General features: G+C 36.5%; 1 protein-coding gene across 2 annotated transcripts in view; it reads right to left on the reverse strand.

The window, feature by feature from the left end:
* Positions 1–4,229: 4,229 nt before the first annotated feature.
* Positions 4,230–15,552, reverse strand: part of prmt3 (protein arginine methyltransferase 3) — a 76,588-nt gene continuing 65,265 nt past the window's right edge. For both annotated transcript variants that reach the window (XM_067399751.1, XM_067399750.1), the window contains exons 15-16: positions 15,276–15,363; positions 4,230–4,610 (exon numbers count right to left, since the gene is read on the reverse strand). In XM_067399751.1, the coding sequence (XP_067255852.1) occupies positions 4,501–4,610; positions 15,276–15,363 (198 nt within the window). In that variant the 3' untranslated portion in view covers positions 4,230–4,500. The remainder of the gene's footprint in view (positions 4,611–15,275; positions 15,364–15,552) is intronic.

Genomic DNA, 15,552 nt, shown 5'->3' on the forward strand with positions numbered 1-15,552 from the left:
ATTACAGAAAGATTCTTTAATTTTACGCCTCATTTACCTCCTGTCATTCAACCCCGGCACATCCCCTGGTTTTATGGGCAATAGACAAGCTGCCGGGCTCGGCCGAGGCTTTTCCCCCCTGCGGCAGGCACCAGTCCCGGTGTAAGTGTGCAGTGCAAACCCGGGTGCAAACATGGAACATTACACCAACAATTACACTGCACCATAGGAGTACACAGTCCTAAAACCCTTTTTTAAATATGTTAAAATATTCTGGTTATATATAAACACCTAAACAAACAAAAAATATATAAATTCGGCTGTCATTCTATATGAAATAGGCTAGTACTGGCTACTACTGAGGTTATAAACTTTTATTAATTGTTAATGCTATAATATAACATTATACAAAACTAACATTTCCGTTGAAATTGTTTAAAAAAAAAAAAAAAAAAAAAAAAAAACTGCAATAAAGTTTCAGCACCGTGGACAGCGACTCTTCGTTAATTATCGCATTTACAAATACTTTTTCGTTCCCAAACCACTCTAAATAATTTGTAAATTGTTAACAGCAAAAACACACAAAGCCTAAAGTAATGAATGTGCTGTACTCACCATTTGTGCAGAGTCAACAAATGTGGGTTAATAGCAGAAAACAGCTGGAAAGGCGGCAGGCAGACTGAGTTTGGCTGTGCAAAGTGCAAAGCTTTCTATATCTCCGTGGGAAAGATCAGGTTTGCGTCAGTGCATGGCAAAGTACCCTTCGCATGACATTTTCTTGATAATAGGGCTTTGATAAATCATTGGCCTTCAATTCTGATTTTTAAAGGGGCAACAAGCGAAGACGTGAGCTCGTGACACACACAAGCAGCGCGAGACTACGTTTGGGGACGGACTGGCTCGTGACTGATTAATAAACTTGTCCCTAAGGACTATGTAAAGATGTTCATCTGACGCACGGAGAAGATTCTGCAGACGCAGGCATCGTGAGGACTGCATAGCTGACCGAGTCCTGTACATATAGCCTATCTAATGACTTTTCATCATACAATATTATTAAAAACAGATAACAGGCCCGTTCTTATATTTTCTTATTACATCTTATCGCAGTCAAGTTATTTAGCCTGCAAGCAATGCACAGATTTGCGTCAAAGCAAAGCTGGCATTTTTTATTATTATTATTTAGATAAGGCCATGTAAATATGATTTTTGAACGAACTAGCCTATATTTAAATGAATGAACATGCTACAATCAAACAATTAACTTTACACTATAATGAAAACTTTTGTAGCATATTTTCTATAGTATTTGAGCAATGTTGTATTTCATGGTTCTTAGTTTACACGTCAAACGAAGCCCATGCGTCATTGGCACACATATTGCTCAAGTGTGAAAAGTGGGCGAGGTTTTCAGAGGAGTGGAGGTACTCATTTGTTAAACTTTTACGCAAGACAAAGGAGGAGTAATTTTCTATTTTTAGCTTCGATGTAAGCACACTGCATTTGGGCATTCAAGCATCAGCCCCCAGAGTGATATTTTTAAACAGAGAAGCACTGAATTGAAAATAGAATCTTTATGAAATAATTATTATTGGGGAAAATATTATAATAACTTTCATGAATAATTCGAACACACATTACAATAAATAGACCTAATATAGTTCATGTGCATACAAGTAAATTAATTTTTGGAATGTTTTGAGCTGTTAAAGGTTGTATAATAATGTATTTTGATTAAATATATGATATAAAGTGCATAACCAGTTAATCAAGCAATATAATAACGATGGTTAGTTATATTCAATGTTAAGGGCCGCTCAGTTCCTCAGCCTTGATATCACTCTATACATGCTCGCTGCTGCAGTGACCATCATAAATCTGCGGCCGCCGGTGATAAGCCTCTATACGGCTGGATTAGCTCTTCGCTCTGGGTTTAATTGCTTTGTCAACAGAGAATAATTGTAATTGATTTCTGCTTCTCTTTCTGTGTCACCTTTATACGTTTTCTTTAAAACAGGGTAAAGAAAAACAAAGTGCGTCTGGAAATAGCTAACAGGAATAGTCTATGTGGTATTTCAGTGCACTATATTTCAATTTCTCAGGCAGTTTAGTCCAGTTTCAAATTGGGAATTGGTTTGTGTTAAATAACTTTTTGTTGTTGATATTTTCCCAGACTCGTTTCGCTTTTTTCCTGCCATAAAATGACAGCGAACGCAAAGGGTCTGATAAGGAATAAATAATGTAGAAACTAAGAAGTTATCTGCACTTTCTTTCAGTCTATAATTAATTACATGAGATAAGATTATGCATCAGCCGATAGTCATTTGTCTTATTAGTAGCTATGTTGTTAAAACAACACAAACGCGTACCCACGTAGGCTATAGAATATAAAAGGGCCTTAAACGAAATCAAGTAAGTGCTTAAAGTCCCAACTTGGGACTTACTCCCAACAACGATGATCAGTTTCTGTTTTTGCATTGGACTTCTTTTTAATGCAACGCAAGCGTGTTTCATATTAGCATGAAGGGGTTTATTTGTCAGACCTAGGACAGTCTTGCACACCTACTCGCTGCGGCGTGTACGCGCACGTAAAGTGGGCAAGACGTGGAAGTGAAATGGTAGTGCCGTAATAATAAATCATAGCGACCTATCGTAAAATTGTCCGTGACTACTCTTAAAAACTGCATTTTTTGGTTGCAGAACCCTACAGCCTTGCTCGCTCCAAAATGAATACCAAGTCATGCCAAACATGTAGATTAGCGGAGAGGCAGTCATTTTGTTATATTACCAGCCTTTTCCACACAAAAGCGGTTTATTCAATCTACTGAGGCATTTGCTCCATTGACTGCCATTCAAACAGAACAAGCTTTTGTTTTTCTTCCGACCTCTGACTTATGCTGCCTTCTAATGCTATCGAAATGATCGTAAATTCGAGTTTCTTGGCTAGGGAATTGGACATGAACGCCCTCCCAAGTCGTATTTACTAATAGGAAACTCTGAGATAATTTTGACACCTGAGTTTCCGAGGTGGGCGTGCCATATTAATTTTGATTAAATTTCATATTTGAAATCACCAATGAAATCTAATCTGACAATACCTATCTCATAAATTTTGTTTCTAAATGCTCCAATCAATTAATGTGCATGCGCAGTCCTAAGCGCACATCTGACTGTTTCTATAGGAACCGGAGCTTCTGCTGCAGTGACGCGATGACTTTACTAATTGACCCTTCACAAAGACCCGCCCCCCTTAGATACTGTTGCTTTGTCTGACAAGCAGTGGCGCTGTCACGCCACACACAGTGAAAAATACATCGCGGAGCAAAGAGGATACTGACAACACGTCGACAGACAAGACAAACCAGGTTACTTATGATATTAAACAAAGTCCCAGCTTTCAATCTGTGTAGTTTTTTTTTTTTTAAGAAATTCAAACAATAAAAAACATTTTGTGGCTCTTTAATGTGTTGTGACCATGGTCGTGACATGGCTCGTAAACCGATCATCTCTTCCTACTAGTTCATTTATAGCATCAAATAAACATGAACGAACATGAGAAGGAATGTTGTTTCAAACACGGAAAGACCTCAATATACACAATTTTTAAAGTTTAACTCCACCAAGGTAAATCTAACTCCTGGCTGCTTTGTTGGGCAAAATGGTGGATTTGGCGTTCTGATTGGTTAGATCGCTTGTCAATCAAACTCCCTGCGAAGGGTGAATTGGCAAATGACTCTTATTTAGAAGGCGGGACTTATTCCATATTGCACTTTGCACTTTCTCTCATTTAAAAGAACAGGAGTGATGCATCTTGTGTTATTCGTGTTATCAAGGTTCCTATAGCATGTGAAGGAAGCATTAAAGCTCCCCCTAAGGAAATGGCTCTGTAATTACAAGGCTCCCTGAAAACTTGATTCTGATTGGTCAATTGTGGCATTGAGAGGTGAGATATTTACTAATGACAGTCGTCAATGGCAACACTGTATAACTAATTGAATGGCTGCCAATCTCCCACAATTTTGCTTCACCTGTCTGCTATTGCTACATGAATGCTAGGTTTTTCAGTTGTTAGATATGTACAAATGATGCCACTGCACAATGTGTCAATGAAATAATTGGCCTTTCCATCAGTATTGTGTTTTAACTGTGGTAAAAAGGACTTCTGGAACTTAAGTGTAACTTTATGGTAAACACAGAACCTTCCTTAGAAAGGGACGTAAAAAATGACCACTTACATTCAATAGTAGCTTATACTTGTTTATTCACGTTTGTTTATTCACTCATTACTTAAACAGGAAATGCTTTTCTTCCATTGCTTTATATCAAAAGCCCATGTTGATGACTCAATATATGGTTGTATTATTTGTCACAGAGAAAAGAACTTGGGAAAAATGACAACTCAAGTTATAAATTGAACCCATGAATGAGTGACGTTTGGTAGAAAAAGCTTTTTAATAGAAAAAGTTATTAAACAATGGATTGCCCAAGGTATGTGTTTTTCCCCCCAGTAAAACAATCTCTTCACTGGAGGCTGTAGTTTTGCTTCCGGCCAGCGATGTCAAGTGTGATCAGCAGCGCTCTGGGGTCCTTCCTGTTCTTATGCACTGTGATTTGACCTGGAAGTTCTTCTCCTGCACAGGGAAAAATAGAGAGAGTGGGAAAAACAAGATTTGACAAGAATGAATCTTCATGGTGACATGCCTTCACACCAGTTTGAAATAAGATATTTGAGCTTTTCTGGCATGCGTTTACATGCAAGAGTAAATGTTCACTTTTTATTACCATAGCTCAACCACAAATAACACTTTTCTGTCAAAACTCACTGCCGTGTAATGCCAAAAGTGGAAATACCTACTGCCTCTCATTGAACACAATTGCAACTAGCTGAGAAGAGAAAGAGGTGATTAAAAGAAGTTGAGAGAGAATCAGGAAGATGACATGCCGTTTGGCTCCAGATGGCGGATAAAGCTGCTGCTCGCTACAGTACGACTACAGTAAGAATACAGGCGGCACGCTTTATCGGGAAGGCCTGAAGACAATGACGATGATTACACCAGATAATCACTTTGATTAACTTCACGTTTCACTGCCAGGCGTAAATGAATGTTTACCCATTTGGCAAACAAGCCCTCCACTCCCCACCATTTTTTTTTCTTTGCTGCAGGTTACATGAGATAAAAAATATGCTGACTGCAGCATTTTGACACGAGAAGATGGGAAGAATTCAGATGTGACCGTCACAGTGCGGTGCAACTGTCATACTGGTTTTGTTGCACGTTTTACTGTCAAATGATCCCCGCAGAAGAGCCTTAAAAATTCTTTTTTTTTCCTCAAAAAAAAAAAAAAAAGTTATTCTTGGCTGTAAGCAAGCAAAACTGCACTCATACAAGAATGTGTCAGGAACTGTTTGTTCACAAGCAAAAAAGCACAAATAAAAAGCTGAAGCATCATTTTTTTATAAAACAATTGATCTTCTTACTAGAACTCATTTAATTAAAATCAACTGTGCAGTGAAAGACTTGACAGATCACATACTGCCTACCAAAAGTAAAAAGCACACACAGTGAGTTCTCTCTTGACCAGTATGAGCACAAATGATAGAAAGATCTATTAAACTTCAGTGCCCTGCAGAAAATGGCTTTGTGCAGAAGTGTGATCAAACTAGTGTGTGTCTATGCTTCATAACAAATACTATCCCAGTTACTACCAATGGGCTTTGATACACAGAGGTCTGTCGAGAGAACCAAGAGACACAGAGAGTGAAATTACTTGACCTTGCAATTCCTGGTAAATTGGTTTTCGGATGTAGTTACAGCAAGATTTTATTTTGAGACTACAGAGGTGAGAAAAAGATTGGCAATGTATGAAAAAGAAGCTGTTGGCGCACATTAATTAAATGAAGGAGACAAGGCAGTCGTCATACATCACAGTGCCATTTGCATTAAACATGCCAATGCAACCAAGTGCGACGGAGGATGAAACGAGAAATGGACAACGAGACAACGTAAAACATCTTGATGCATTTCTTGAAGTAATGTGACTGCTAATCAACAAGCTGGTGTGAATATAATACAGAACGAGCATCATAGTCTAAGCACTCAGTAAGATTTGCGAAGCTCCCCCTACAGGTTCCTTCAGTGAATCACACTGTCGTAAATACTCCAAGCGCAGCTCTGGACTACAACGACTACAACGCTCACCAGAGCAGTAGTTTTGCAAATACAGTACAAGAAATCTCGATGGAGGTGGGTAATTTTCGAAATTGTCTTATAAAGTCATAATATATACATCATAAAGAAAATTACCGTAAAGCATTTTGTCACTCTCGCGTGAATGTGAACATGAGGCGAGATTGTGTCGGGTCGGCGAAGCTCAACTTGCAAGTGCTGTTTTCTGGCGTAGACGTGCCAGAGGGGGTTAGTGCACGCCTCAAACACACCACTACAAGTCAATTAACCATCGTAAGGACTTAGAAAACTATTTATGAAGATAAAAAAGTTACTTAGTTCTGCTTTAAAAGGGACGGTTCACCCAAAAATAATAATAATAAAAAATATTGTTTGTGCACTCTCATGTTATTTCAATCCTGTATGATTTCCTTTTGTGCAAAATTGTTTTTGAAGCACTGTTTTGTCTATGTAATAACATTAAAGTCATTGAGGTCCAAAACAACACTGGACCTTAAAAAAAAAAAAAAAAAACATTTAAAAAAATATATCTGTGAAATGAAAGAAAGTCGTACACTTTTGGAACTGATTTGGAGTAAATAGTGATGCAGAGACCAATATTTTTTTATGGCCAATTTTTTTTTCTAAAACCGGTTTCAGATTTTTGTTGTTTATTTGCTCTACAACAGGAAAACTGTCCTTAAACAAAAAATATATGCATGTAGCCATTTGAAATTAGAGGCAACCACTGCATTTTAATCACGATCCAAACACAGATGCTACAGACATGTAGCATGAGCAGTTGTTATTCACATATAAACATTGATCAGTGAATATAAACAGAAGCTCAACTGTACTTGCTTGACACACGAGAACAAACCTCATTGGTTCTTGTGGAAGCTGAAACGTGCCGCGTAACATGAAATTGAACCTTAATGGTTCCCGCGGAAGCTCAAATGTGCCACGTAACATGAGAATGAACCTCATTGGTTCTTGCGGAAGCTCAAACGTGTTGCGTAACACCAGAACGAACCTCATTGGTTCTTGTGGAAGCTCAAACATGCTGTGTAAAAAGAATGAACCTCATTAGTTTGTGCGGAAGCTCAAATGTGCCACGTAACATGAGAATGAACCTCAGTGGTTCTTGCAGAAGCTCAAACGTGTTGCGTAACAAGAATGAACCTCATTGGTTCTTGCAGAAGCTCAAATGCGCTGCATAACATGTGAATGAACCTCATTGGTTCATGTGGAAATTTAAACATGCTGTGTAACACACAAGAATGAACCTCACTGGTTCTCGCACATCAAGAAAGCATGCTTGAGCTTCTGTTTACCATATCTAATGTGTGTGTTTATGAATGTTCATATGTGAATAAAAGCCTAAATTCAATCTGTTCATCATATAAAGTGATCGTGTCTGTTCAGAAATTTGGACTAAACCGCTCAATTCATATGGATTAGTTTTACGATCTCTTTATGAACTTTTTGAAGCATCAAAGTGGACTGTCAATGGAGGGACAGAAATCTCTCAGATTTCATTAAAAATATCTTTATCTGTGTTGTTCGACGAAGTTTTACGGGTGTAGAACGACATTAGGGTGAGTAATTAATGACAGTTTTTAATTTTTGGGTGAACTATCCCTAAAGATTATTTCTACAGCATGAATTTATAATGAAATATCTAATGTTCAATCATTATCACAGTTTTCAGGAAAAAGTCTTCCCAAATACTGCAGCACTAGATACAAAAGCTGCATTATAAAACTTCTCTCTTCTCGCACACACGCTCTGCAGCGCATAACCTCATAAATCTGCAGCCCCTGTAAAGGAGATGCATAAAACAGGCCTTCGGAATCACCAGCTCACCACAGTGCCACCGTCTATCAAATAATCGCACCTCCTCCTAAAGGAACCTTGCTTTGACACCTCAAGGACCTTTTCACACTGCAAATGGGCTGCACTTCCTGTGAGTTTGAAGTACTACGCAAAGCACTGCATGGTTGATTCAATAAGCAGCCTTGTTCTTAAAGTCTATTACCAATATATTGGCTTCAGAACAGTCTGGAGAGCAGACGTGACGTACAATGCACCCTCAAAATGACCCAATACCACTCAACACAGGGTGACCTCTTTTATTTAAGCTCAAAGGTTGGTTACGCATGACAAATTAAGCCCTTTAAGGAAACATTCTCATCTTTTCCTTTTAATGATCAACAAAACCAACTAAATCATGACAAATGAAGGCTGCTTTAATTGATGTTGCACCAGCTGAGGGCGTTTCGGAGGGCGTTTTGCATTTCCGCTCCCCTCTCATCACACTTCTGAAAAGTAATTACTAAACTAACACAAACAGGATAAGAATCCAAGGCAACCTGAGAATGAGCTGACAGGGATGCATTTTTCTTTTAACAATTATTTTTCCCTCCATTTCTTTCATGCAAATGACAGCTCTGTGATATACTACACAAAACACATTACTGTTATTGTTTAGAAAAGAAATCCAATTTAATTATTTCTAAACATTCCTATTTTTTGTGGTAGAGCAGCTATCAACAAGAAAGTACCGTGATATCATGGTAGTTATTAGATGATAATAAATAATACACTGGTACACTCTACTGTTCAAACTGTGGGGTCAGTAAGATTTTTGCATTTATTTGATCAAAAATAGAGTAAAAACAGTAATTATTATGAAATATTATTACAATTTAAAAAAATCTTTTTTATTATATTTAAAAATGTGATTTATTCCTTTGATACCAAAGCTGAAATTATCAGCATCATTACTCCAGTCTTCAGTGTCACATGATCCTTCAGAAATCATTTTAATATGCTGATTTGCACTGCTTGAAAATTAGTTTTTATTTATGTATATTTATTTCATGATTTTTTGATGAAAATAAATTACAAAAGAACAGCATTTATTTGAAATAGAATTTTTGTAAGAATGTAAATGTCATTTTTCACTTTTTTTCTGTAATTAATTGTGATTAAAAACACAGTTTTTTATATATTATATAAGGTAATAATTTCAGAGTTAATCTTCAAATTAATGTAGAAACAACAATTTTAAATACTTGTTTAATGCCATCTTTTTATTAATCTGCCAGTATCACTGATACTAATACAGCTACTGATGTCTCTATGAAAATAATGTTTCCCCCAATTAAAAAAAATAATTATAGCCATTCAAAATTAGTGTAATTGAAAGCTATTATCATTTTTTTTATTTAATTTATTAGGCTTCAAAATTAATTTTTAATTTCAGTGAACTTAAATTTAATAGTTTAAAAGCATTTGGATGATTAAGAGCATGCTCATATAATGTAATTCTAGCCAAAGGATGACAGAAAAAATGGATGCTGCGTTAAATATTTTTAACGCGTTACACTGGAAAAAATGAATCATGTGTTAACGTTGAGAGCACTAATATATAATGTCGTTTAGCATTTTTACATGGTACTTCAAATTATACTATAGTATTACGATAGTACATAAAACACATGTTTCTCTCATTCTAATTTTCCCTATGTTTTCATTCAAACGCGTTTGCACATATGGTCTTGACAACAGAATATGAACACTAACCCATATGGTGCTAATCCAGAGGCAATAGGCTGTTCAAGCTAGGTGAGTGGGCATGCAAGTAAAAGATAAACTATAAATAAATTAATCAAGTTTAGTCATTATAAATCAGCAGTGTGAGGGACACTGCTTATATATTAAGCATTTTTGGAGCTACAGCAAAATGGTCAAATATGGCATAAAATATACTCAGACCAATGTGCCTTCTGATTATAATCTGACGCTGACATCAGCAATGCAGAAGTACCGTTAGTAGGCCTTCAACTGGACAGCACTCTTATCATTGAACGGCTCCTGCAGGCACTGTTTGTGGTAATGCCTGTGGACAGCTACAGTTAGGCCACAGTCATTTATAATGGTGAGCTGTATCAGAGAAACTGGCTAAAGCACCTTCATTCATCTGCGCATCAGATGACATTTCTCCGATTCCCATTATGATAAGACACACTTCATCTGTTAGCACGGCCATGACACTGTCTCGCCATCTCCGGACATACAGAGCCTTGATCTAGGTTTAGATGCTGTGTTGCTTTTATACCTAAACATGAGGCAATATTCCTTTTAAGACATTTAGGTTATGATTCACTTCCCTCTTCCATTTTTTTTTTATAGCTTTCCTCCCATTATTTACTTCTTAATAGAGAGTAGATTATGCATGCAATTCTGCAATTGCTAATTTAAAAGAAGTAATAAAAAGTAATCCGAGGAGGATTCACACTGTTTCTAGTTGTAAAAGTAGTTGTAAAAGTAGTCTCAGATCTAATTTTGGTCTATTTTAGTCATCAGTGCTCAGTCCACTTTCCATTCACAATTAATTTTTTCCTGGACCACTGTGTTTTGTGTGTATACATATATTTAATTAAAAATACAGTAAAAAAACAGTAATATTGTGAAATATTATTACAATTTAAAATAACTGTGTACTATTTAAATATATTTGACAAAGTAATTTATTCCTGTGATGCAAAGCTGAATTTTCAGCATCGTTACTCCAGTCTTCAGTGTCACATGATCCTTCAGAAATCGTTCTAATATGCTGATCTGCTGCTCAATAAATATTTATGATTATTTTCAATGTTGAAAACAGTTGTGTACTTTTTTTTTCAGGATTCATTGATGAATAGAAAGTTCAAAAGAACAGCATTTATCTGAAATACAAAGCTTCTGTAGCATTATACACTACCGTTCAAAAGTTTGGGGTCAGTAAGAATTTTTATTTTTATTTTTTTTTTAAAGAAATTAAAGAAATGAATACTTTTATTCAGCAAGGATGCATTAAATCATTTAAAAGTGGCAGTAAAGACATTTATAATGTCTAATAAAGATTAGATTTCAGATAAACACTGTTCTTTTGAACTTTCTATTCATCAAATAATCCTGAAAAAAAAATATTGTACACAAATATTTTGTACAATTGTACACATTAAATGTTTCTTGAGCATCAAATCATCATATTAGAATAATTTCTGAAGGATCATGTGACACTGAAGACTGGAGTAATGATGCTGAAAATTCAGCTTTGCCATCACAGGAATAAATTACTTTGTGATATATATTCAAATAGAAAACAGTTATTTTAAATTGTAATAATATTTCACAATATTACTGTTTTTACTAGGGCTGCACGATATATCGCATGAGATTGCCACGCAATATCGCGTTCATATCGCAGATGAATCGCCTTCGATAATGAACGCGATATCGCGTGGTTTGTCAGTGAACTACGGCTCTGTCTATTAAATGCCGCTCCATTTGAAAGCAGATGATGGCGATTTAGTGGTAATCAGGGAACCCGGCTTTACTGATGAAATGCGCGTGACAATCGCATGCGATATATTGTGCAGCCCTAGTTTTTACTGTATTTTTAATTAAATAAATGAAGCCTTGGTGAGCAGACGAAACTTCTTTTAAAAACATTAAAAATCTTAGTGGTTCCAAACTTTTGGACTGTACTGTACTGCAACGTGATCTCATGAGAATACGTGTGTATTTTTACGTGAAGTGTGGTTCTACCACACGTACATTTACTAACGTTTTCATACACACAAAAACGTACAAAATTGACGTATTTATAGCACTAAAGCGTACAAATACTTACGTATTAGCAGCTTAAAAAACATCTAACGTAAAGTGTGAATGTATATGAATTACCATGTATTAATATTAAAATCGTGGCTTTAATGATTCAAATATGTTGTGTTCAATTGTCATTAACGTTACATAATGTTAAACGAGACTACACTTTGAAACCTTAAAATGAATAACATTTCTATAATCGTTTTGTAATATTTTGCTGTGCGATTTTTTTCCTATGCAGTGACTGACAATACAACCATTAGATACACCAAAGCACAACATAAATTAACAAATCACACCCATTTTATTTGTTTGTATCCATATGTTTGCGAGGAACAGATTCAAAATCAGCCCTTTATCTGTCGATCTTCACCTTCATTCTCAGCAACAGCGACCGTCACAATCAAAGCCCGCGCACGTTATGATTCAAATTTAAAAAAATAGCGCCAGTGCGCCTGCGCCACCCTCGAGAAGCGTTACGACATGGTTTACGGCACTGATATCGAACGCTCATTGGTTCTCACCTGCTTCGTCGCAGATTGCGATTTGCCGTGTTTCAGTGGATTGACATTTGAAATGAGTGCGCGCCTTCACGGAGAGAAGACAGATTCATAATTTCACGGATTAATAAATTATATTCTGCTCTGTACCCTATAAAAACTATTACGTTACAGCCAGAGAGGACTGCGACTGGAACTCATCATCATTTTAACTTTTGGTACCACTTTTGACATATTTGCAAAAAATAAATGATTGTGATTAACGTTACGCTTGTTTGTCTGTTTTTCATTTATTAACAGTATGTAGTTTTAAGAAATTGTTATGGGTAGGTTTAGGGCTAGGTGTAGGATAAGTGGCTCAAAATATCGTTTTAATGTCATATTTTTACTAAAATTGTCATTTTCCTACACAGTTCTGTCCATTATGATTTATTCTTTTAACATTATGTATAAAATGGGTAGGTTTAGGTTCGGGGTGGGGTGGGGTTTAGGGATATTACATTCATCTAAAAATGTTAAAAAGGGAACATTTATATATATTTTATACATATATTTTTATGACATGAAAGATTCGTAAATATTTTACGTTTTATTCGCAGTAAAAACGTAAGTATGTTTACGTTTTGGTGCCATAATTACGTCAGTATTTGTACGTTTTAGCACCATTCAAAACGTACAAATATGTACGTTTTGTGTCTTTTAAAGTTACGTATTAATAACTACGTATTAACAATGAGACCAGGCTGGTACTGTACTGTATATATATATATATATATATATATATATATATATATATATATATATATATATATATATATATATATATATATATATATATATATATATATATATATATATATATATATATATATATATATTATATATGAAAATGGGGCAGAGGGATTAAACTCTAAAAGTGCTGTACTTCTTAGTTGGTAAAACATTTGTGTTGAAACAGCCAATAATAAAATGTGACATTCTGTACTTCTGCATCATATTAATCTTTTAATCATATTTGTAGATGTCTTGACACCACTAAATTACTGCTAGCAAATTTATTACCACTTATGTTTATTACAATCTGTTTATATATTGCTTAAATTTGCTGATCCATGTCAAGTGTGCACACACACATATATACACAGATGAGCCAAAACATTGGTGACCACCTGCCTAATATGTTGTTGGTCCTCTGCATGCTGCCAAAACAGCACCGACCCACCAAGGCATGGACTCTATAAGACCCCTGAATGTGTCCTGTGGTATCTGACAGTTATCAGACACATAACGCATAAAGACGTTATCAGCAGATCCTTCAAGTCCTGTAGATTGCGAGGTTGAGCCGCCATGGATCAAACTTGTTGGTACAGCACACCCCATAGATGCTCAATTGGATTGAGATCTAGGGAATTTGGAGGCCAGGACAATGCCTTGTACTCTTCATCATGTTCCTCAAACCATTCCAGAACAATGTCTGCAGTGTGGCAGAGTGTTTTATCCTGCTGAAAGAGGCCACTTCCATCATGGAACACCACTGTCATGAAGGGGTGTACTTGGTCTGCAACAATGCAAGTAATAGCTATGTAGCACGTGTCAAATTTACGTCCACATGAACGGCCGTCGGCCGGACACAGGGTTTTGCCCAGATCATCACATTACCTCCCCTGGCTTGTCATTGTTCCACAGCACATCCTGATGCCATCACTTTCCCAGGTAAACCATGCACATGGCCATCCACTTGATGTAAAAGAAAACGGGACTAATCTGACTTCTTCAACTGCCCCAAGGTCCAGTTCTGCCGCTCGTGTGCCCATTGTATGCACGTTCGACGGTGGACAGGGGTCATCATAGGCACTCTGGTTGGTCTGCAGCTATGCAGTCCCATAAGCAGAAGAGTGCGATGCACTGTGTATTGTGACACATTCCTCCAAATAACCATCAATAAAATTCTGTGTGACTTGTGCCACAGTAGTGCCTTCAGTTGGCTCGGACCAGATGGGATAGCCTTATTTGTCCTTGTGCATCGATTTGCCTTGGGCGCCCAACACCCTGTCGCCAGTTTGTGGTTTGTCCCTCCTCGGATTACTGTTGGTAAATTCTCACCACAGCTGACAGGGAGCAACCCAAAAGCCTTGCCATTTCAGAGATACTCTGATCCAGTCACCTTTCCATAACTATTTGGCCCTTGTCAAAGTCGCTCAGATCTTTATTCCTGCCATTTTCTCCTACATTGAAACATGTTGATTACAAAAACTGTTTGTTTGCTTACCATCTAATCTACCCAGAACTTAACATGTGGCCTTGTTAGGAGATGATCAACTATATTCATTTCCCATGTGACTGGTCATAATGTTTTGGCTCAACAAAGTTTGTTTATCTTTTATTTTGCTTGTTTATATTTTGCTAATTTGCTAATTGCTAATAGATACTTAATTATTTCATTTTAATTTCCTGATATTTCCTGATAAAAAACAAAATCTCTTACCCATTTATGTTTTTAAATGCTCAGTAAGCATATTTAGAAAAGCGTGTTAAATGGCAAAAATAATAACGCACCTAAATAAATCTGTCTACAAACCTGATGTGTTGTCTCAAAACACTGTAGGAATGTTTCTCAAGACACAATATATATCATCGTATATATTTATCAGCAGCAAGAACAAACTACATGGTTTATGTGGACTGGCCCTAGAACCGCTCAATCATGCATCTATCTCTCAATGACTGACGGATAACCTGTGTTACCGTCAAAGAATCAACTGTCAGGCTAAAGAAAGATAAGATTTATCCCCTGTGACACATCTTTTGTGTGTGTGTGTGTGTGTTTTTTTGTTTTTTTTTAAAAAAAGGTTATGGCTGCATATGTACTTGCCTGATCTCATCACAGTTTAAACACAGACACAGCATGCAAACACTTGTGTGGAGACAGCTAAAACAAGTAACAAGTATTTGTTTACAGGGTACAAACCGGTTTTGGCAGGGATAGGATTTTCCAGTAAGAACACAGTCTGTTTCCAGTGAGTCTTAGTGCAGTCTGGAGCAGTGGAGAACATGACCTAAAATTCAGAGCACAGCTGCATTAAAAAACAGTTTTTTAACATAATAAGGAAAATGCTCTTGCTGTGTACTCAATTCTGCTTTTAATCAGTAACTTTTCTTTCATATCTGTCACTTTTCTTGACTGATTCTGTAAGTGGAAATATTCAGATTCCAGTCATATGACTGGCAAAGAAAAAAGCTGTTTT

The sequence above is a fragment of the Chanodichthys erythropterus genome, chromosome 11 (assembly GCF_024489055.1).
Source record: "Chanodichthys erythropterus isolate Z2021 chromosome 11, ASM2448905v1, whole genome shotgun sequence".
In the NCBI taxonomy this organism is placed as follows: domain Eukaryota; kingdom Metazoa; phylum Chordata; class Actinopteri; order Cypriniformes; family Xenocyprididae; genus Chanodichthys; species Chanodichthys erythropterus.